The sequence below is a fragment of the Girardinichthys multiradiatus genome, chromosome 2 (genome assembly GCF_021462225.1).
Source record: "Girardinichthys multiradiatus isolate DD_20200921_A chromosome 2, DD_fGirMul_XY1, whole genome shotgun sequence".
NCBI classification, from domain to species: Eukaryota; Metazoa; Chordata; class Actinopteri; order Cyprinodontiformes; family Goodeidae; genus Girardinichthys; species Girardinichthys multiradiatus.
In genome coordinates, this window is record NC_061795.1 from 983,022 (window position 1) to 1,004,945 (window position 21,924).

The window sequence follows — 21,924 nt, forward strand, 5'->3', positions numbered from 1 at the left end:
GTTCAGTTGGTATCGCTGTTGCCGTGCAGCAGGAAGGGGTTCAAATCCCAGCTTGGGGTCTTGCTGCGTGGAGTGTGCATGTTCTCCCCGTTCTGGCGTGAGTTCTCTCCGGGTACTCAGGCTTCCTCTAACACTGCAAAAAACAGGATTGTAAGGTTAACTGGGGTTCCTAAATTACCCTTATCTATGAATTTGTTTGTGCATGATTATTTACCTTTTGTGCCTCTGCGTTGCCCCGAGATGGGCGGCGATCTGTCCAGTGTGTACCCTGTTTTCACCCAATGAACGCTGGAGATGCACTGGTGCTCCTGCAACCCAGCAAGGATAAGCGGATGTAATAAATCTATGGATGAATGGTAATTGGACTACCGACCACTCATAGCGCTTTATACTAGTACCACAACGCATTACACATTCAAGGAATCGCGCTCAAACATGCACGCATTCAAACACTGATACGCGGAACAGCATGCAACTGGAAGTTAAATGCCTTGCCCACATCGACATGTGGCAGGAGGAAACTGGAATCCAACCCAGAACTTTCGGATTGCAAGACAACTTCTCAAATAAACTCCAGGGCAACCAACTACCCCATCAGAAGTCCCCTAAACCTGTGAATACAGACATTCTGTGAAAACCTCAGAGGTTTATTAAAGAACCTTTGTGAACTAACATCTTCCTAGAGACCATGGAAAACAGCCGGCAGGACAGGGAGAAAGTTGTTGCGAAGTTTACAGCTGGCCTAGGTTACAAAACAACACACCTTTGGGCATTTTACAGAGCATTGTTCAATCCATCATATGAAAATGCATAGAGCACATGACAACAATAAACCTAAACATGGCCATCCACCCAGGCTGACAGGCTGGAAAGGAGAGCATTAGTCAGAAAAGCACTTTGAGATCAATAAGATGATGTAAAGTGCATTATAAATTAAATTAAATTATTATTATTATTATTATTGTTATAAGCAGTTAAGAAGCCAGTGGTAATTCTGGAGGAGCTGCAGATATCCACAGCTCAGGTGGGAGGACCTGGACACAGAAGAGCTAGTCATTCACTTCACAAATCTGGTCCTCATTAAATACAGTGAAGAAGAAAGTCCAGAACTAAATCCAATTGACAATGTTTGGGAACACTCGAAAACTTGATGCAAAACTGCATGAAAATCAAATCTATTCAGCAAAGAAGAATGGGAAAAAATGTCCGTCTCTAAATGTGCAAAACTAGCAGAGACACACCCCTGAAGACTTACAGCATGTGGTTTTACAAATTATTGACTTAAGTTGCGTTGAACATAAATATATGTCACAGTTTTTAGGTTTTTATTTGTAAAAATGTTTTAAAGCATGAATCAGTTTCTTTTCCCTTCAGGAAAAATCACTATTTTCTTGTAGTCCATGGATTTGAGGTTTGTTCACTTCTCACTGAAAATTGTGACTCACTATATGTCAATTCTAGTATAGTCACCTGAAATCTTTTATTTCTAAGCCTACAGTGTAGGTGTGCTTTTGTTGGTAATATATGAAAAATGAAAAAGAAGAAAAGACTAAAGGATTGAGTATATATGTCAAGAGGGTGAGAGGCAAGAAGCGCCACTGTGGCAAAAATACTTTTCCATTAGGACTGAATTAGGCCTCATGATTCATCCTCTTGAATTGAGAGCCACACATTTCACATGTCGAATGATGCTCCATCTCACGTTCAGTAGCCATTCAGCACCACACCTTTCATGTTCATTCTGCTAGAAAAGTCTGCAAAACACACTAAAAAAAGGGTACTGGTGGAGAGAAGTGTGTGATCAACGACAGATAGAAAAGTTTCCATCTGCACCCAAATACATAATTGAGCTGTCTAGTAAAAGTGGAGAAAAGAAAGATTTGGAAGTTCTCTATCTGATATGGAAAAAACACTGAACCCTGCTGAAGGACCATAAAGTTCTTCTTCCTGATCATTGTTTTTTTTTATTTAGCAAGATAACAATGATTTAGTAAAACAGTAACAAGTAAACAAAGGCTTTTGCAGGTAGAAAGTGTGGGACTCTGATATGTGTGATCACAGGACATGCTGGAAACATGGAAAGGAATGTATCATGGGAGACGTCATCAGCACCAGTGGAAGTCACGCAGCACTCAGGGGTCAGTACCAAAGCTGACGACTCACTTAGAGATTCAGATAGAGATCATAGCTATGACTAAGACATGCCAACAATGGGAAAACACATCATTATAGCATAACACACAAGTCACTCTGCTTTAGATGGGATTTATTAATCCCTCTGCTTTCCTTTTATAAAGTACATCAAAACAATAATATATTTTAAAACATTTGCCTCCGGTGTGTGTTGGCTCTCATCTTTTTTCACTTGGATCCCAGTAGCTTTGTGTGTATATGAGTGTTTAGCTGTTGTAAATGTAATGGTCCAGATTTATTTGATGTGCCTACATTTGCCCTGTGGCTTTCCGTTCTGACTAGTAGGCTTCAGTCTTCTAGTCAAATGTTTACTATTGGTATGAGGACAAGCACACATGCTGAGTAGAGAAGGGGACCTTCTCTAGGGGACCTTCAAATGACCAGTGGTTTAACATCTTGTTCTAAGACACATGTCTTAGTTAGATTAGGGTGTCAACATGAAATTCAAAAACTAACCAAAATAAACAGGAATCAGATTAGGACAATGGGGGCTCTAGCAACATAGAGTGTATATTCACACCCCATGAGCTATTTTTGCATTCTATCACATTACAACCACATAGCATAGTGCTGCCAACAGGATATTTAATTGTGTGGATGGTGTGTTCATGGTAATGTGAAGTAAAGTGTTGATCGCACCAGACGGGTTTTTTACTAAACAATTTTATTTAAGTTCAAAATGATTAATTTTGCTCTCGTTGGACCAGAGCAACCACTTCCAAATGTTATCTGTGTACGTTGCATGGCTTGGGGCAAAGTGTAAATGGAACCTCCAATGGCTTTCTTTCAGCAAACGCTGCAATCAAAGCACGATATCATGCTTTTATACTTTACTTTTACATGTATATTATTGAGGTGTATATTTACTGTAGGTCATAATTTTCTGACTAAACAGATTAAGTCAAAAACAAAAGGGCTGGAACAACCGTGGTCGGGTTTCTTACATTTCGAACCACTTTGTTTTGAGTAAGCAAGGTGTCTAGGGATGGCTGGCCACGTTTTGTATGAATTTTAAACCCAGATTAAGGAACCCTGTGTCTCCCCCTCCCCTCCCCTCTCCTCTCCACCCCTCCCCTACACCTATTTATTTTTCCATCTCCCCTGCCAAACTGATGTCAGTGGAAACAGTGCCATAGTGCTATTTATAGACCTTCAATTCACACACACACACAAATACATGCAACACCACTACCGCAAACACACACACACGCCGTACATGGCATGGTGTGTGTTTGTTCTGGTTATTGCTCGTGCAGCCATACTTCGCTGAGAGGGAGAATAAGTAGGAGAGAAGAAGCCATTGAAAGGGACATGAACAACATGCGCCCCCTGCGTTTTGCTTCTCCTCCTGCAGCCGCTGCTTTTCATTCACTCACCTCGAGCAGTCATTCATTCATCTCTTTCTTCCCCACTCACTCATTCACACAGTTTTTGCTGCAGAACCTGTGAATGAAAGAGAGGAAATCAAGCCACGAGTTCAGCTACATGGGCGCCCATTTACTGTGGCTCAGCTTGTTTGTTTGTGTTCAGAAGGCTACATTTAAGATTCAGCAACCCCTTTCACACGCGCATGTTGGTGCGCGTGTGAAAGGGGTACGGGGTAAATATAGTTTAACCCGGCAAGTCTCGCGGGACAACACGGTACACGGTGTTCCTTGGGTATGGGGTTCGTGTGAATAGACTCTTTCCAAGAGTCGTTCTGATGCCAGGTTACGTAAAGCGGATGGGGAGCGAGCGTGTGCCCTCATGTGCATGTCTCCCTCCATTGCAAATAAAACCCAAGGTTTTGCTGCACAAGCGTCTTTGGTTTGAAAGGGACTCGTGAGAGACATTTTTTTTTAGACTACCTTCTATTTTCGAAAGGCGGCCGTGATAAAAATAAAGCAGTTCACCCCACCCCTCCCATCCCTGAAACCTATCATCCACCCCCACCCAATGTTAGACTCCAACCCTTTCATCAATTTAATCGTGTAAATACCTACGAGACAAAAATGGGAGATGATATGGGTTTCATGTCAGTCATGATTTTAAAAGCCCATAATTTGAGATGGTTAACTTGCTCTACTCGTGGTGGGGGAGACAGCAATTCCAGTATATTCCTAAATATATATGCCCCCCCCTACCCCCCCCCCCACCGCGATGCATACCTCTTCCTTTATTATTAAACAAACAACTGGTACGGGGTGCAATAGGTTCACAGAAGCAGCAGCATAGAGAGAAGCTGGTTGGTATTTATAGCCAAACTCTGTACATCCACGCCGGTCACACGTGCAGCAGCCGCTTCCTTGCACTCCTGCCCAAGTTGACATGTTAACACTCACTGGCTGCTATATTTAGCCCTGCCTCACAGTGCTGTTACTATTCCCAGCATTGTACATGAGGGGGCGGACGGTAGGGGCTGTTTTTTGTCTAAAAGGGAAGAAAAAGTTCCCTTTTTTCACAACTGATCTATTTTTGCACGTACATTCCGACCTGCGATCCGCCACCGGCACCGAGTTGTTCAAGGACGCTGCAGTTAAAGCTGTCACGATTCCGTGAAGAGGAAAGCAGAAGGATTGAGACGACCTGTGAATGGAGGAACATGCGAGGAGAATATCCACACAGCGGTGTCCTTCAGAAAGAAGCGTTTGTTGTCTGATGGAATCGTGTGTACGCCGACTAAAAATACAAAGCAGATCCTATTGAGCTTAAACTTGTTCACTCCAAAGGCAACGAAGTTTCTCTAACTTCTTTTATGAAATATATTTTTTCCCCATGTATAAAAACTTTAGAAACTTTTCTGAGTCGCTCCTGTAGGGTTTCACAACCAGAGACAGTTCAGCACCGTGGACAGCTCCAGTCCGGCTAGGCACGACTCCACCCAATCTAATCTAACATGCAAATTTTAAACATGTATTTATGAGAGGAAAATACTCTATAAGTTGCCATGTTTATTTGTTGGTCTTTCTTAATGTCTAGTTTGAATGTTTGCCACTAGCCTCCATCACAAAACTCCATCACAATCCCTTTCCTAAACCTCTTCAAGGTGGATTAAGGCACCCTGAAGGCCCCTGAATTGGAAGGCAATGTAGTCACAGCTCCGCATTAGCCGTCACAACATATGGTGGTCACAGAATCAGGTGTAACATATTGATGGATGGTTTGTTCGACCAGGCAGTCCCAGGATTTAAAAGTGTAAACAAGACTCAGAAATCATTTCCAAAGTCTAAGAAGGTGAGAAATGTAATTAAAATTTGAAGTGCGTGCTTGAACAACAATAGGATCGCTACATTATGTTTGTCCACAATTATTGGTTTGTAAAGAATGGTATGAAGAGATTTTGAATACAGATGTTATGCCTAGTTCTTATGTTGCTGCTGCACCAAACAACCTGTCATCCTGCACTGCTGGCTTTATCTCTGAAAGCTCACAGCTTTGCAGGATGTCAAAGTGTCTACTTGTGATTCATGAATGGCTAGAGGGAGCTCGTCTAAGCAGATTTATGCTGGAAATGTATTTGAAAGAGGCTAGTGACATATGTTTGCGGTTACCACAGACACGCAGTGAAATGTGGTCACAACAAAAACACACCCTGTAGAAATCTGTGTCATGTCATTAACCCACACTGGATGGGTTGCCCTGAAATATACCAAAACAGATCAGATGTCCAGTTATCTCATCAGTCTTGCAATATTTCAGTTCGGTTCTTCAGTCATATAGCTAGAAAACAGAAAAACTGGTAAGCCATTGCACACCCCCAATGTGTTGAACCATTTAGATGCTAAGCACAGATATTTTGTGCCAAGCTCTATATCACCCCAACTGAGTTCCTCACCACACATCTTTTGGTTGCCCTTATCTTGACTTTTGAAAGCTCAAAGTTTACTCAAAAGGTTTTTTAGTAATGGAAGGAAATTAGGGTTGAGGTACAATACACATTTTAATTGGGGGTCTTTGGTAAGTCTAATGTACTGGGGTTGGTTGATAACAGACGACGAAGCAATGCACAAAATTAGCACCAACTGCATTTTTCTAATGACCACATCCAACACTAATTTAGAGTGCCCCTTTATCATCATTCATTAGCGCAACCAAAGGGGAGTCAAAGGGGGTTGCTTGAACTATATATACTTTTATATATCACTACACGTCTTGATTTTGTCCTTTGTGGCCTTGCAACCCCACACCAAATTGTAAGGGATCCCCTTCTGGCCTACTCCTTGCAAAGTTTGTTGAGGTGCCCCGTGTTCTTCATTTGCAGAATCTCTGTTTGGAATATCATCTATACTGGTCTATTATTTATAGCATGTACTTCTTGCAAATCCTAAAGTCAACACACTTTGTTTGGGCTTTGAAGACCACCAACTATGGCAAGTTATTGTAAAACAAAGTCCTGCCAAACAGCATTACCAGAGACAAGTGGATGTCATCTCATGCAATCACTAAAACAGACATGCAGCCTATTTGGTTACAGTATTAAGTTATAGTTTTACCATTATTTACACCCTCTCAAAGGTCGCTAATAAAGTGAGGAAACCCATCGAGTTCCACCAAGTGCTTCAGGACTATTGATTTACCTTCACTTCCCCTCTCACATGCTGGTACAGTCGCTCTTTCCATCTCCCTCTCTCTCTCTGAGGGTCGTCTTCTCTCCTGCTCCTGCAGCTGCCGCCCACTCCTCCTCCACCACTTGATTATTTTCAGCTCAGTCCTTGTGTGTATGTGCGTGCTCATAAATGCATGTGCAAGGCAGTTTGCTGGCTGACTGACTGGCAGGCTGGTTTGGGAAATACCTGGTCACGATCTACTAGGAAGGGATTTTGCCGTGGTAGCGTGGCTCCCCCTACCGTCCTGAAATGAAAATAGCTGTGCAGCAGACTAAAAAAAAATGCAAATATATCACACAGCAACTTAATGAATAGTTTTACCGCTTTAGTAACGAATGCAAAGAGGCGCATTTGCATACAAACACACAAATGAGGCTTTCATCCAAAGATGTTTGACAATAGATCAAAACATGCATCTAGTTCATTTGTACTGCTTTGCTGCAAGATCGGTTACAGATTTCTTTAAAAACACATTTTAGTGTTCAGCACGACCTTAAAAGTCGATTATTTTAAGGATTGCATACTTTAAACACCAGATTTCTCTGCGCACCAACATCATAGTTGCTTTAAATTCAGCAGGTTTAAAAATAGATCTGGACGCGTTGAGAGGAAAGCCTTAGTCTGGAGCGACCTCTGGAGGGGAGATTCCGCCAGTACACGAAACACTGGCACAAAACGTCTTTACACCAATAATTTGAGCCTTTACAGTAATCTCTCCGCCATCATGTATCTAGATATGTTTTATCCCAGTAAAGACCATTTAGACTTGCCTCTCGCCTAAAGGGGGCCACAGCCAATTTACAAAATGAGTTCGAGCACCCTTCCTCCTCCTCCCAAACATCCTCCCACACAACCCAACACTCGTGTTTCTGCATGAAGACTTGTTGCGCACACTGAGCTTTGGGTGTATGCTGCACTTTTATTGCCGTTTTTAGGTTTTTTAGACTTTTAGGTCTCCAGCTTTCTTCACCCGATTTTACAATTATACTTTAAAGAATACCATCAATTGGTGTATTTGTTCACTAGCAAATGTACACTAAATATTAAAATGCAGCTGGGTAGTATGAGTATGGATCTCCAAAGCAGGTTTTTAAATATAAAGCTCGTTAAAAGCAAAGTGCCGCGGAAAAAAACACAGCTAAATCTGTTTTGTGTTGATGACATCACAGAGGGCCAAGAATTATTTTAATCAGCGCTCATTTATAAACATGATGCAAGACAAAGACGTGACAGATCAATCTTACATGTTTGAGCCAGAATTGAACCCCAATGACCTCGGTGTGGGGTGTTACATCCCTCATGTATTTTACATGGATTGTTGTTAATGAACGTTTTAGTGTAAATAACCACATAATGTAGAAGTGAAGGCACTGTAAAGATTCATATAATAGTGCTTGCAAGGCAGCGGTTTCTCCTTCTCAGACCAGCTGTTAGTTAGCTGTCTGAACTTCTTTCTACTTATCCAGAGTTTCTGCAGGTATGGCACCAACTTCTCTCCAAAGCAGCCCACTTTAAAGAATCAGAACTATTATAGATTATTCATGATTGCAGCGAGAAAGGCCTGTGTGATGTACATTTAATTCAACGCCCAACCATCCACAGGAGACCCCCAGGTCTGTCTGGAACTCAATGAGTGCAGCCAGGATTCCTTGACCACAATGCATCATGATGAACCCTCAACCGCAATATGTGGGAACCTAATAAGGTTCGCTCACTCATTTTACTTTAAAAACTCCAGCCAAAAAGTATTAGAAGTTTGACTGAAACACAATTTGGATAAACAGTTGTTAAGTGTAGTTAATTTGAGAGTAAGAGAGCTCATGGTCCGTTTTCCTGTAAGTGCAAATAAGAATCTAAGCTCATCTTTCAGACAGCAGAGGCTCCACACCAGGCTGTGCAAAAAGGCATTCTATACATTGGAGCTTTTATAGCATTTATTCATTAAGACCCTGATTCTCCCCTTTACCACTTCAAACACAGACACCTTAGAGAAAAGAGCCCGTTCTTTGAGACTTTGTGCTTTCTAAATATAGATGCCATATTGTAAGCTAAAATTACTTTCTCTTATTGAGGCACAAACACAGGTGAGTATAAATGTAAATATTGGGTAAATGTTACTGGGTAATAAATGCTTTCAAAGTTTAGCTGTGATTTGATAATAAAAAGGAAATTACATGCAGTAGACTAGCATAGGTTTCTTATAAAAAAATAAAAAGGACAAAAGATTGTACTTCCATTTAAGTTTATGATAAAAATCCAATGAAACAGCATCATTGATTTGTACAAAGAAGCAGTCAGCCAACTCTAATTAGGCTCTGTTAAAAAAACAAAACCAAAAACATGGTTAAATAAAAAAGAAATGAACAAATTCATTGACATGCTGCTAAACAAGAGGATCTTCATCTTTTCCCACAACAATGTGACAAAAATATTTAGTTACAGGTTGGTAGTCTTTTGTTCCACGAAAATACACACAATGTTTAAAAGTTTGAGAAAAAAGAAGAGGGAGAAAAAAATAATGCACACACACCTAGATTTACCATTACCTCGGCCAAGAGAAATACAGCTACTAGATGTCATAATGGCAAGTAGAAAAGTTGGAGCCAGAAATGCTTAAGACAGAAACTCAGACCCCCAAATGAATGGCAATACGAATAAAATAAAAGACAGTAAAGGGTAGAAAAAAAAACAAAAAGGAAAATTAAAAGAAAAAAAGGTATAAGTAGGTGACAAATAGTTCATTCTGGTGAGTTAGACGCAGTTCACAGAACAAAATGTACACGTCTGTCTCAGTAGATTCGGCCTCGGCTCCTGTTGCCTCTCACCCCGAAGCCTCGTCCTCGGCCGCCCCTGAAGCCACCGCGCTGTTCTGCATCGACACGGCATCAAGAAAAATTCAGTGAGCATGTTAAAGACGATGGTGAACATTAGTCTATAGAGCGTGCAGAAGTTAGGTAAATGTTCTCCAATGTGAGCAAACTTTAATCATGACTTTGTACTTAATTATTTGACATTTGTGTATTTTTGCCCTTAGAAAATGCCTGAAAACCACAGCCTGGACTTTGACTGGGCCATTTAAGTCATGCTCTGATCTAAAAACATTCTGTATCCCTGGCGGTACGGTTTAGTACTGTTGTACTCCTAGAAGGTGAACCACCATCCCGCTTTGTACAGCCTCCAGCAGCGTTTCTCCCAGAATCACCTTGTATTTACCTGTATTCACCTTCCCATTAACTCTGAACAGCTTCCCCGTCTTGGCTGAAGAAAAGCATCCTCTACACCACGATGTTGCTAATGTTTCACCAAGGTGACGGTGTGTCTACAGTAATCTGGCTGATTGTTCTGAACTACAACCCGTCTTATAGCTTTCTCTTAACAATCGTGTCAGATTCGAGGAGTGGAGCCTAATTTGACCACGACACCTTTTTCAAAATGTTTGTCATGTTCCTCTACATAACTCGAACAAACTGCAGACTTCTTATGCCATTTTCCATAAACTACTGCTTTCTTTTTCTTTCCACTTGTGGAGAGCACAACTTGTATCCTGTCAACAGCCTCTCCCACCCGAACTGTGGATCTTTTATTTAGAGGCCTTAATAAAAATGCATGCCACACTTTAGATGATTTTTATTTGTGAAACCATTTAAAAATAATGATTCATTTTCCTTCCCCTTGACAGCTATGCACTACTTCACATTGGTTTTATCACACATAATCAATAAAATAAAGTTTATAGCTACACTATGAAAAAAATAACACTAAAGGGGTATAAATATTTTTGCATGGTACTGTAGTTCTATGTTGGGATTTTAAGAAAGCAAAGCATAATTAGAACGCTATGCAAAAAACCAACCTTGATTATAGATTCTTAGAATAATTGAAGATCAAACTAAAGACCAGTCCAGTTGTTTTTGTTCCTTAGACGTTAAAATAAAACCCACCATAAACCTGACCAACCCACTGTACTTTATTAGATCTAGCTTACTTGCACAAAAATGACATGGCAAAGCTTTATTGTACCAATCGCATGGATCATAAAGGTACACAGTGAGTATTGAACTATGGCTACTGTTTTTGTAATAATACTCCGCTAATGGTATTTAAGTGAGTACAACAAAATAAAAATCTGAGAATTTGTGATATCTTGAACCAGATTGATGATAATCTGAGTTTCTCAAAAGTCAACACAGAGCAAGAAAACATGTGTGGTTGTGAATCAACAGTGAACAGAAAGACGTGCCACCAGACACTCCTTACCGTAGTTAAAATTGCCAATAGTGGCGCTGTACTTGCCGCTGGGGGGGTTGTAAATTTGTCTCGCGTCCCGTCGTGGCAGAGGTGTAATCGGTTTTTTTGTGCTACCACCAGATCCCATTTCTTCACCTGATGGACGTTTGGGCCTGTAAACGTCACAAAGAAAGGATAAAAAGGTGCAAGGAGCAAAAAGTGAAGCATTGCATAAACGTCTTCTGGCTGTTAAATAATGTCTTTTCTATTTAATGTGAAATAGGCTTACGCTGCCGCCTCTGGCTTCTGGACAGGTTTCCAGGACAAGGTTACTGTGCTCTTGTATGATGGAGGGTTGTGGAAAAGATCCTGAAATGAAAACATTTTGTTTTAACTCTTGTCAAGGGGAAAAAAAAAAGGGTGTTTTCCTTTGAGATTGCAGGTTTATTGCAGTTTAGCATCCATAAGCACAAGGGGAAGAAGATCCTACTGCTTTAAAAGGTTAACTTCTGAAGGAACATGTTCCCAGTTTGCATGAGAAAACCAGACTCCTTCTCCAACAGTAGGCGTAAAAATGTAATTTTATTCAAACTCCTCATTAGGGCTATAATAATAATAATATGTTTTGTTGTTGCATATTTAATTACTGTAGATGACATTAAACCCTAGCTCGATCCATCCTTCAAACAATCAATTTGCAATTTACCTGCAACAAGTAAGCTAACAGAAATGTAAGATTTCCTCCCACTACTATGGCTTACAACTGGAGAGCGATTCTCTCATCACCAAAAGCTCCAGGTCCTTCTTGCACATGCTGCAGGAAGCTACTTGTGGATTTAGTCCTCGTTTCGACCACGTTTTGTTTCAAGTGTTTTCGAGCCAGCGGTCATTAAAACGGCGACCGCCTGGCATGCCGTTTTCTCCCACTCACCGGAGAGGTCCGCGACTAGCAGGACATAGTTACGTGCTCAAAGTAGCTCTGCTTCATAGCTATGCTAGAGGACGCCGCCGGTCTTTTCACCAGGCGATGTCTGCTGCTCACACGCTGGCATTACGAAAAGGAGCAGACCCACTTTGAGCGGCAGCGAGGCTTTCTGAGACTTCATTAAAGGCAACATGATCGCTCTGTATTTTGTGCCTTTAACATAAAAATATCAAATTGAGGTTTTAATCAAACTGTTAGAGAGCTCTTTATTACAAAACTGTGCAGTTAGAATATCAAGCACTTTCAAAGACTTTATACAGAAATCAAGCACTTTTCCAACCTTGAAAACACCTTTGATTTTAAGCTCCCCAACGAATCCTGTTTATTGTTCACTTGCTGCATATTCTACAACCTCTCCTCATGTTTGTTTGTGCCAATTTATTTAGTCATAAATATAAGCAAAGAAACATTTTTGTCCTTTCACATCCCTGCCTGTTGAAGCAGACACCTGTTTCTAAATGTGGTTCGTTTTCCTCTCCACTCCCTTTCCTGGAAGCCCAACATGAAACATGGACAGAAACTGAGAACTTAACCTCAGCTTTAGATGAGACGTTTGAATGAACATGGCTGCATTCCAGTTTGCATATTTAATAATGATTTTGGTTGCAAAGTTGTTAAGAAAATGCCTCAATAATGAACCAATGCTCCTTCTCAGGAGAGGAAATTAGAAAAATCAGGCAGCTGTTTATGAAGCCCTTACCTTGATGAGAACATTGATGTTGTTTGTGATCTTGAGGGCCACCACTTTGATTTTGTTCTAACAGAATTCAAATAATGTATTAGTCACGAGGATATTTTACATCTGAAGTGTTAAACATGATCCAACAGTACAGCAGCCAGCAGGGTGTAAGTAGACAGCTACCTCCTCTGTCTTCAGAGCATCTCCTGTCTTCCCCTGCAGCGCCACACGCAGCTGTCTGATGTAAACCTGCAGACCTCTGGCAAAATACTGCAACCTAGTTTGAAACAAATCCAAGGCAATTCCCACTGAAGACACCATGTTTAGACAACATAACTAATGTAAACGTCTGTGCACTTTAGTACCTCAATCACATTTTGACAAGAGGCTTAAAAAAAGCTGAACTGCAAGAGTTTTCAGCAGCATCTAATGATGTCCAACCTCACCTGATCTTGAAGTCTTTGAGGTGCTCAGCATCCACTTTGTCCACAAGGAAGTCTGGCAGCTTCCTGCCCAGCTGGTGGAAACTAAATAGGAGACACTCTACGTAGCTGAACTGTAGTTTGGGCTCCTCACTTGCAGAGTTTTCACCGTTCTCAACCTCTTCAGGTGGCAGGGGCATGAATTCCTAACAAACATTAGCAATCAATTGGTGAAAAGGGCCTTTGTCTAACGTTGTGGGTTTGAGCCGAGTTACCGGCGCTGTTATGAAGTAGACTCAACGAGAAAATGCCTGTAAAGCTTTCACTTCCATTACTGTGAGCAGGAAACTTTGGTCCTTGTATTCAGGGTATGTATAATATCATATAATAGTATCAGGAAATAAACAATAACATTTTTAAAGTAACAGATTAGGACAACAATGATAATAAAGGTAGGCTTTAAATTTCAATAAGAGACAAGACACATGGCATTATCAGGTCACAATTATTTAAGCATTTTATCAAGAGAAGGAAGACGTTGCAAAAAGTGCCGTAAACTCGATCTGCATTATTCATCCATCCATTTTCTATACCCGCTTCTTCCATACTGGGTCACGGGTCTCCAGGAGTCTACGGGCGAGAGGCGGGGTACACCCTGGACAGGTCGCCAGTCCATCGCAGGGCAACTTGATCTGTATTATTTTATCCTTATACTTAAACATATGCATACTGAAAATAAGTTTGTTGCATCAAGATATTGTTAGCTGAGACTGGCTCACACAATTCTCAAGGTCATTGTGTGCTTAATTTAGGTAAAATATCTGAAAATACTTCATTTTTATTTCAATTTATTTTAGCTTCTAATCAAATGGATTCTACATCACCCAGCTCTGTTAAATAAAAATAAAACCACTTAGATACATAAAACAGATTTTTATAAGAAATTTCCAGATTCTATGGTTCTGCTTGGGAGTCCTGATCACAAAGCTTTTAAATGATCGGGTTTTGGAGTCTCTGACAAAGCCTGACTCTTTAAACTTGATGTCGTCTACTATCCGCAGCTGCATTTTAAGAGGTTATTGTTGTTAGCAACAACCGCCTATTTCTGTGTGCTACTTGAATTTTTTTTGGGAGTGTCCCTGTGTGTCACTGGTGGAGTATGGACATAGCTCATAGTTAGTGTTCAGGACCCAAGATCATCCCAAGATGAGCTTAGCTGAGTATTTTATATCCCATCCAGCCTGTTAACACACACTTCATGGCCTGAACCAACGCCACGCTTTCTGATCAGGTGGCCACACCCCCAAGCAGCAAAAGGTGTGTGGACAGGAGTTACATTAGGTGTTATATAACAGACACTAAGGATATAATCTAAGGCTAAACCAGGATTTTAACAATAACATTAACCAGAATTATGAAAATAAAATTAAAATATGCCATGTGGTAAGTGTGAGTTTACGGCAGTTTTATGTATTTAGTCAGATTTATCTTTGGAGTCAAATGATGAAGCTGTGTATGTTTTAGGGTTAGGGTTATGTAAACATAACAGTAAGCCTGAGCTGGAAAGGCATATCAAGGCTGACCTGCAGAAACTCCTGTTGGGATAAAGTACCTGTTGCTGTCAAGTGAATTGGACAGGAGAGACTGCAGCTTCCTGAACTTCACTGGTGACCAAGTATAGTACCGATAAAATGTAATCTCATTTTAAAGCTACTTAGTTTTCAGGCAGATACACAACATTCATTTTTTTTATTACCCTTAAAGCTCTAAACCCTCATTACTGAGACTCAGCTTTGTTACCGGCCTATTCCTAAATGACTTGGATCAGTAAATTCCTTTTTCACATAAATGAAATTTTCCAAGAAGAAAATCAGACACAAATGAATTGTTTTACTCTCATGCACACTCCTGCCTTATTTTATCGTGGATCCATCTAGCAGGATAGCTCTTACCACAAGCTTGGTAAACAATGTGTTGAGGTTGGCCTCAAGCTTCTCCATATCTCCACAGAACGGACTCATCTCCGCCAGCAGCTTCAGCACCTACAAACACAAACACAGAACTGATTTTTGCACTCCGTCAAATATTCATCACTAATGAAAAACAGCGCCGTGTGGCGTAGACTGATGACCCATTAACAACATGCAGTTGGCCGCCACCTCCGACAGGTGGCTGCCACGCTGACATTGTTTACCACTCACCAAATGTCAACGTCCTCACAGCAATGCTCATATTCAGCAGGTATTCAAGTGCTGAGTCAGGCTGAAGCTCCCCAGGTCAGGAAGCTGCGTTTTTTTTCGGGGGGTTGTGGGAACACACACTACAGGGTATTGTGAGCAGAGCCAACTGCTGAAGATCAGCAAAGGCTGATGGATATTATTTACTGATTGTACAGCAGTTGTCTACTTTAGTTATTAACCCCTTGGGTGCAGGCGGGCTGCACAGATCCATTCAACGCTATAATACACACAAAGGGTTAAGCTTGTTCACTCCTCAGAATGTAAGTCACTGCATTAGATTTAGCTGATAAACGCATTTCTTAGACCAGGCATTTACTGGAGGATGATCCGTTCAGATCTGTGAGCACTAATGGACTGTGCTGCTGCAGCTGCTGTCTTTGCTTTGTACTATGTCACACTTGTTCAACGATCCCATGTTACCCCTTCATGTTCATACTGGTATGGGTTAGGACTATTTCCTAAAATGCATCAAGGGAGTAGAACTGGTGGGTGGACGTTATGGGCGTATTCACACTACTGGTCCGGTCTAGTGATCAGTAAAAGTGAGAAAATTCACACTTTTAGTTGGCTCAGAGATTTTTTAGACTGGACTGAAAAGCGTCATGAAGTTGCAACAGATTGTTTTGGGGGCAGTATTGCACAGATCGAGAAGAAAAAATCATGAAGAAGAAAGTCTGTCTCATCTGGGTTTCTGTTGCAGCTTTGGTGTTCAAATGTAGTGGTGGTTCTGCACCTCTTCACTACTCCACATGCTCTTACTTTGTTTTTTTTCTTCTACTACTTCTTCTTCTGCTAAAATGCCCTGCTCTTATGACTCACCTATGGTACGCCGGGAACAGCATGCATTCATACTGCAAACAAACAGCTCCAAGGTACAAATAAATCACGTCCAGACCGGCTGCTCCGTTTCAGGGTCCGGGATGGGTTCACACCGGAGGGCTCCGCTCCAGAAACCAGACTCTGGCACGCTAAAAAATGTTCTAAAGGTTTGGTGTGAAAGACTGTAACCCAACCATTCCATGCCTTGGACCCATTCAGTTGATTGCAAGGTGTAGACATGTGTAGATCATGGAAATAAAAGATGATCTGAAAGGGGTACTATAAGAAGGTTATAGCTTAAAAATATGAATTATACTAAGCCAAAAATAAATATCTTCCTTGTGACTACTCTTTTCACATGGATTATGCAGAACTCGGATCTGGAAATGAACCTTCACGCAGGTTGAGCATGTTCTAGTTACAAATGGGTAAACCAGAGGGATTTGAAAAAGTCGCGGTGCCAACTCAAGTTGCAAGACAAGCTGATGCCCACAGAGATCTCCAACTTTCTACACAGACCTCTGCTGCAGAACTTGGGAAAATCTGACTTCCAATTAAAACAGAATACATCATTAGACAAACACACCACCTTACAATTGTATTTTTAAAATGTTTGGGTTTTTTTTCTTAAATGGAGACAAATAGATGCATTTTAACACATTAGGACTGGTGTCCAGCACATTTATATCTGTCCCTGCAAAGACATAGCGGACTCAAATGGGACATTTAGCTCCCTAGCATATCATCAAGTTCTGCAGGAGCCTGGTAATGAACCATTCCTTTAAGTCAGGTATGTTGAACCACGGGAACATCTTAAATATGCAGAACAGTGGCCCTCGAGGACTTACATTATTATTTATAATTTTCTTATGATACAGCAGCAAAGATTCAATAAGACTTAAATCCTCACTTAAAGAGCAAATAAAGTTACAAATAAGTAGTCATGCACCGGCTACTGCGCTCAAGATATACAAGCTCTTTTATTAAAGGGGCAGAGACAATTATTCATGATATACATTGTTCTAAATGTTTGTATTGTTACTAATGGTTGCCATGACATTAGAGCGTCATACCAGCCCATGGCTCCAAATAAACAGCAGGAGTGAGAAAGATGAACCCACCTCCAGTTGGATGTCCAGCTCTGCCACGGGACTCGTCAGGGTGCTGAGGTTAGGCAGGACATTTTCGCAGAAGTACGTCACAAATCGGGTGGAATGGACATTTTTCTGCAAAACAAAGACAACTGTGACACATCCTTACATTTAAATTACGATAAACTTATAATTTCTTTCATTGTTACTGACAACTAATGTTAAGAACCTTAAAAATACAAGGTTCCCAAGCGTAAAATGTTGTCATGAAATTATCAACAGAACACATAATAGAAGCCTTCAGACAGAGGCAGAGATGATCTGATTGGTCAACATCTGGCAGTGCTTACAGAGAATAATGGTAGAGCTTGCCGAGTGCACTGCAGGAGCCGGTCCACAGTGTCTGGGTCTGCTGGATTGAGGGCTTGTTCCAGGTCAGCTTGATCCACCACCAGTTCCACAAGCTGCTGTCGTCCATTTACAGACTGCAGCACCCGCAGACCAGACACCACCCGCATCAAAAGCACAAACTCCTCTCCTGTGACATCCTCCATCACCTAAAGAGGCAGCAGGGAAGTTAACTCTCCTCTTATACAACTTCTCATCAAATAGCAGCATTAAGCCAACTGGTTCTGCCTAAATAGCTATTCTATATCTATCTGTCTATCTATAATAAAACACGACTAATCAGTTTCCCTCTAAACACAAACCTTCTTTGTCTCAGCAAAGACGTACTCCTCCACCTCCTTCGTCATGACGTCCTCTGTTAAAGTCTTCAGTTTGGTGGACAGAAACTTGATGGCCCTTTCTCGCACGATGTCCTCGCCCTGCAGGATCTGTGAGAAGAGACCTCCAAGCGTACCTGGATGACCAAGGACAACGATGGAAATAGTTTAAAAGGGATTTTAAACAAAAATGCCTTTCCATCCGATTCTATCAAGTATGAACAGAAATGAATAAAACAAAAAAAACTTACCCTTAGCATCCATTTTGAAAATTGAAATCAGTGCTGCATTCACTTGGTTGAACTCTGCTGTATCGTCTAGAAGCACAACAGATACAAAGATAATCAACACTTCTTCTCCATCAGATCCTTGGTGATCCACTAAACGATAAGTGAGATCCATATTGCTGCTATACCTGTCTGAAGGAGCTGGGTCAGAATATCAGCAACTCGGAAAATGTTTTCGCTCGTTGCAAACCGGGGTAACTCCTTGATGGCTTGCCGTCGAATCTGGACAAAGGCAGACAGGGTTTACTTTTACTGTGGAATTAAACCTGGCAAATGGCTTTCTGTTAAATAAGCCTGAAAACAGAAATTAGAAACCTATGACAATAGGACATAGGAGAAAACTCCAGGCAAGCTACAGGTGACATGTCTGACTGCAGGGTCTCCAGGAGCAGATAGTCCAAATAATTAACAAGCTAACATCAGCTCGTTAGCCCCCCAATTTACTCTAGAGACATAACAGAATATTCTGCACAATATGCATGTTTTATTAAAAACTACTAAAATTAGCAGATCTTTTTTTCCAGAATCTTTGCTTAAGTGTGTGCCTCCAAATCAAACTAACTTTAAATATATTTTGAATATAACATTACAATACAGTCATATTCAATATAATAGAATATGCATTCCAATGAGGCTCGTTTGTCAGATTAAACAACCTTTAAGCCTATGTTTAATATCTTAAACTTTTATGGTATTAAAACATACTTTTCATTAAGAACACATTTCTGTATCAAAAAATGTCTTTTTTATTGGTCTGATGTAATATTCTAATCATAAATGTCATGTTTTCATTTGCTGTAAGTTAAAAATCATCATAATTAACAGAAATATAGGCTTGAAAACATCAGTCAGTGTGATATATATATATATATATATATATATATATATAATGTGTCTCACTGAGTGAATTGAGTTACTGAAATAAATGAACTCTTCAATAACATTTGAATTAAATATTAGTGTACTTCCAATAATCAATGTGTTTTATTATTTTAGCAGAGGTAGATATCATTTTCGCATTTCTGTTTTGAAAAAACAAAAAACAAAACAGGTCTTATTAGACATTTTTGTAAATGTTTGTGTAAATACTACGATACTGTTAAACTATACTCTGTGTTCTTTATACTATGAAAGTCTCATCCTGGCCCAGACGTTGGATACCTGTTTCTTTTTGTACTTACAGATACATCTTCATCCTCACAGAGATCAAGTTGGGCATTTATGGCGGCATCTGCCAACTCTGGAAAGCTGCTGAAGAATTTAGGAATAAACTGTGCCGCCAGTCGCTTCTCTTTGGGACCCCCCTTTACGCCGTCCAGGATTGCTTGGTAGGCATCTTTGTGCTGCAGACAGAAATATGTGAGTTAATGATGCCGATACAACAATAACAGGATAAACATTTGATACTTGGCCTAGCACCAGAATATGACAGATATTTTATGATCAGAGTCTGCAGCTGCAGTTTGTGTTCCAAAAACCTGATCGTGATTAAACTACTTGAGGGTATCTCCTCTAAACCAGCTGTTTTATTTGCTATTGTAGGCTGATAGCATAAAGGTTACATACTCGAAACAATTACTCAGGGACGAGGGAAATATTTTTTTTTTCCTATTCATGTTGATGAACCCAACATTTACTGGTATAAAAAAAATTAAATATTTGATAAATGAGAACATTCGCAGTCTGGATTGAACCAAATGAATTGTTCAATGTAAGGATTTGTCTATAATGTTCAGAAAGCAATCTGGATGTTTATTTGTTTGAAATGAGAATGTTCCCCATTGCTGTTTTTAATTATAAAAGTCATATTCTAGCATAACTTGATGTGATTAAGCGACAGCCTAACCACTAAAAGGAAAACTTTCAAAAAGATGATTAACCTTTCAGGACAATAGAACAAACATGTCATTTTGGCTCTTAACCTCACAGGTTTTAATGCAAATTAAAGGAAACAATTTACCTAGATTTTTAGCTTGTATAACATATTTTCTAACAAACATGCATGATCTAATTTTAAAGTTCTCATTTCTATTATTTTCTGTTATTAAGTTAACATACAACCATTTTGAAAATCACGACATATGCACATTGGACCAGTAGCACAGTCGTTGGCACTGCCTTGCAGCAAGAAAGTCCTCGGTTCGAATCTTAGCCTGGGGGTCTTTCTGCTTGGAGTTTGCATGTTCTCCCCGTGCATGTGTAGGTTCTTCCCGGGTACTCCGGCTTCCTTACACAGTGTGTGCATGTATGCTCGCCTGCCCCGTGCTCGTCTGTCGCTATTATAAAAATAACCAATACTAGGCTGTAGTTTGTCAGTAAAATTCCCGTTATTTCTGCCAATATTAATTGCTTAACTGTGATTTTATTAAAGAAAGATTAGAACAGAAGAGGTATTTTCATAAGGATCAACAAACGGGCAGTGCAAAAGTTGGCATCCTGATACAAAGAAACGTTTCCAGGTTTAAAACATGACTCCATAAAAAATAATTGGTTGAAACTGAGTCTCGAAATGTCAAGATTGAATTAAAATATGAGGGTAAGACTCATTGGATCAGTTCATTAGGATGATTTTTACAAGTTCTTAGCGCCATTTATGGTTAGGATCGACACGGCAAAGTCATGTACATTAGCCTGGTTACTATTACAGCTAGCTGCAGCTAACACTGTGTCAATAAATCAGCTAAATCCAAGCTCCCCGCTGTGGACAACGCCACGAAGCTCACACAACCACAGTATTTCAAACTCTTCCTCACCTGGCTGAGGTTCTCTTTAGCATCAGCAAGGATTCCGTAGTTCCGATAGAGCTCCTCGATTGTGACCGCCATCAGCGTGTGTCCTAGTCCCTGGCTTTCTCAGAGAAGACCGCTGATGAAACCACGGGGGAAAAAGAAAAGATAACACCTCACAGGGTAGCTGTAGCTCAGCTTTGAAGGAACCAAACGACGATGAACGCAGTAATGTCAAATACTATCGTGAAAGCAACAGAGGCGTGAGGATGAAATTTCCAGAAAATCGTGAATGAACTTCCCCCCCTCCGACCGTCGGTTTTCCCGCAATGTTGTCTCTGGCTTAATGGCTACGATGCTACGGAAGATGACGCACTGCACATGCGCCGCTCTTGTCAGAACGAAGACGGCCTGAAGGGCACGTGATATGAGAGGAGCGGAAACGGTATGGCGGGATATCCGCCATATTATGGGTGGCAATTTCGCCTTTGAAATCAATTTAGGCACGTTTTAAATAAATATATTGGTAAACACGTGAGAGATGTAAAACCACACAAAGACAAGAAAATTAAAAAGTAATTGCCTCCATAGAGATTTTTCTGTTTATGTTTCTTTGTAACATGTTTGAGATCACACTTAACATCAAAGATAACCTGATTAAATACAAAAAGCTATTTTTAATTTATGATTTTATTTAGTACGGGAAACATGCTATCCAAACCAAATTATGTGAAAAGTACTCTGTTCCCTTGTTAAATCCTGAATTAAGTTTGATTCACCATATCTTTTGCAAAAGCGAGTTGAATTTCAAAAGCCACAACCAGGCCAAATTGCTGCTAGACCTGTAGAATCAAGAAATCAATTTAATAGAACCCATCTAACAACATGAAAAGTAGGGCAAAATACCTCGAGCAATACAGCATCCCCCAAATGTAAAGAAATGT

At 40.4% G+C, this 21,924-nt stretch overlaps 1 protein-coding gene across 1 annotated transcript; it reads right to left on the minus strand.

The window, feature by feature from the left end:
* Window positions 1-9,004: 9,004 nt before the first annotated feature.
* Window positions 9,005-21,339, minus strand: api5 (apoptosis inhibitor 5). The gene is made up of 14 exons (XM_047384347.1): window positions 21,008-21,339; window positions 19,436-19,597; window positions 18,383-18,476; window positions 18,219-18,284; window positions 17,953-18,104; window positions 17,593-17,799; window positions 17,273-17,377; window positions 15,045-15,134; window positions 13,117-13,298; window positions 12,854-12,947; window positions 12,692-12,748; window positions 11,296-11,375; window positions 11,037-11,179; window positions 9,005-9,648 (listed from the first exon to the last, which is right to left on the minus strand). The coding sequence occupies exons 1-14, from the start codon at window positions 21,077-21,079 to the stop codon at window positions 9,569-9,571; spliced, it is 1,584 nt and encodes a 527-aa protein (XP_047240303.1). The 5' UTR covers window positions 21,080-21,339; the 3' UTR covers window positions 9,005-9,568.
* Window positions 21,340-21,924: the final 585 nt, after the last annotated feature.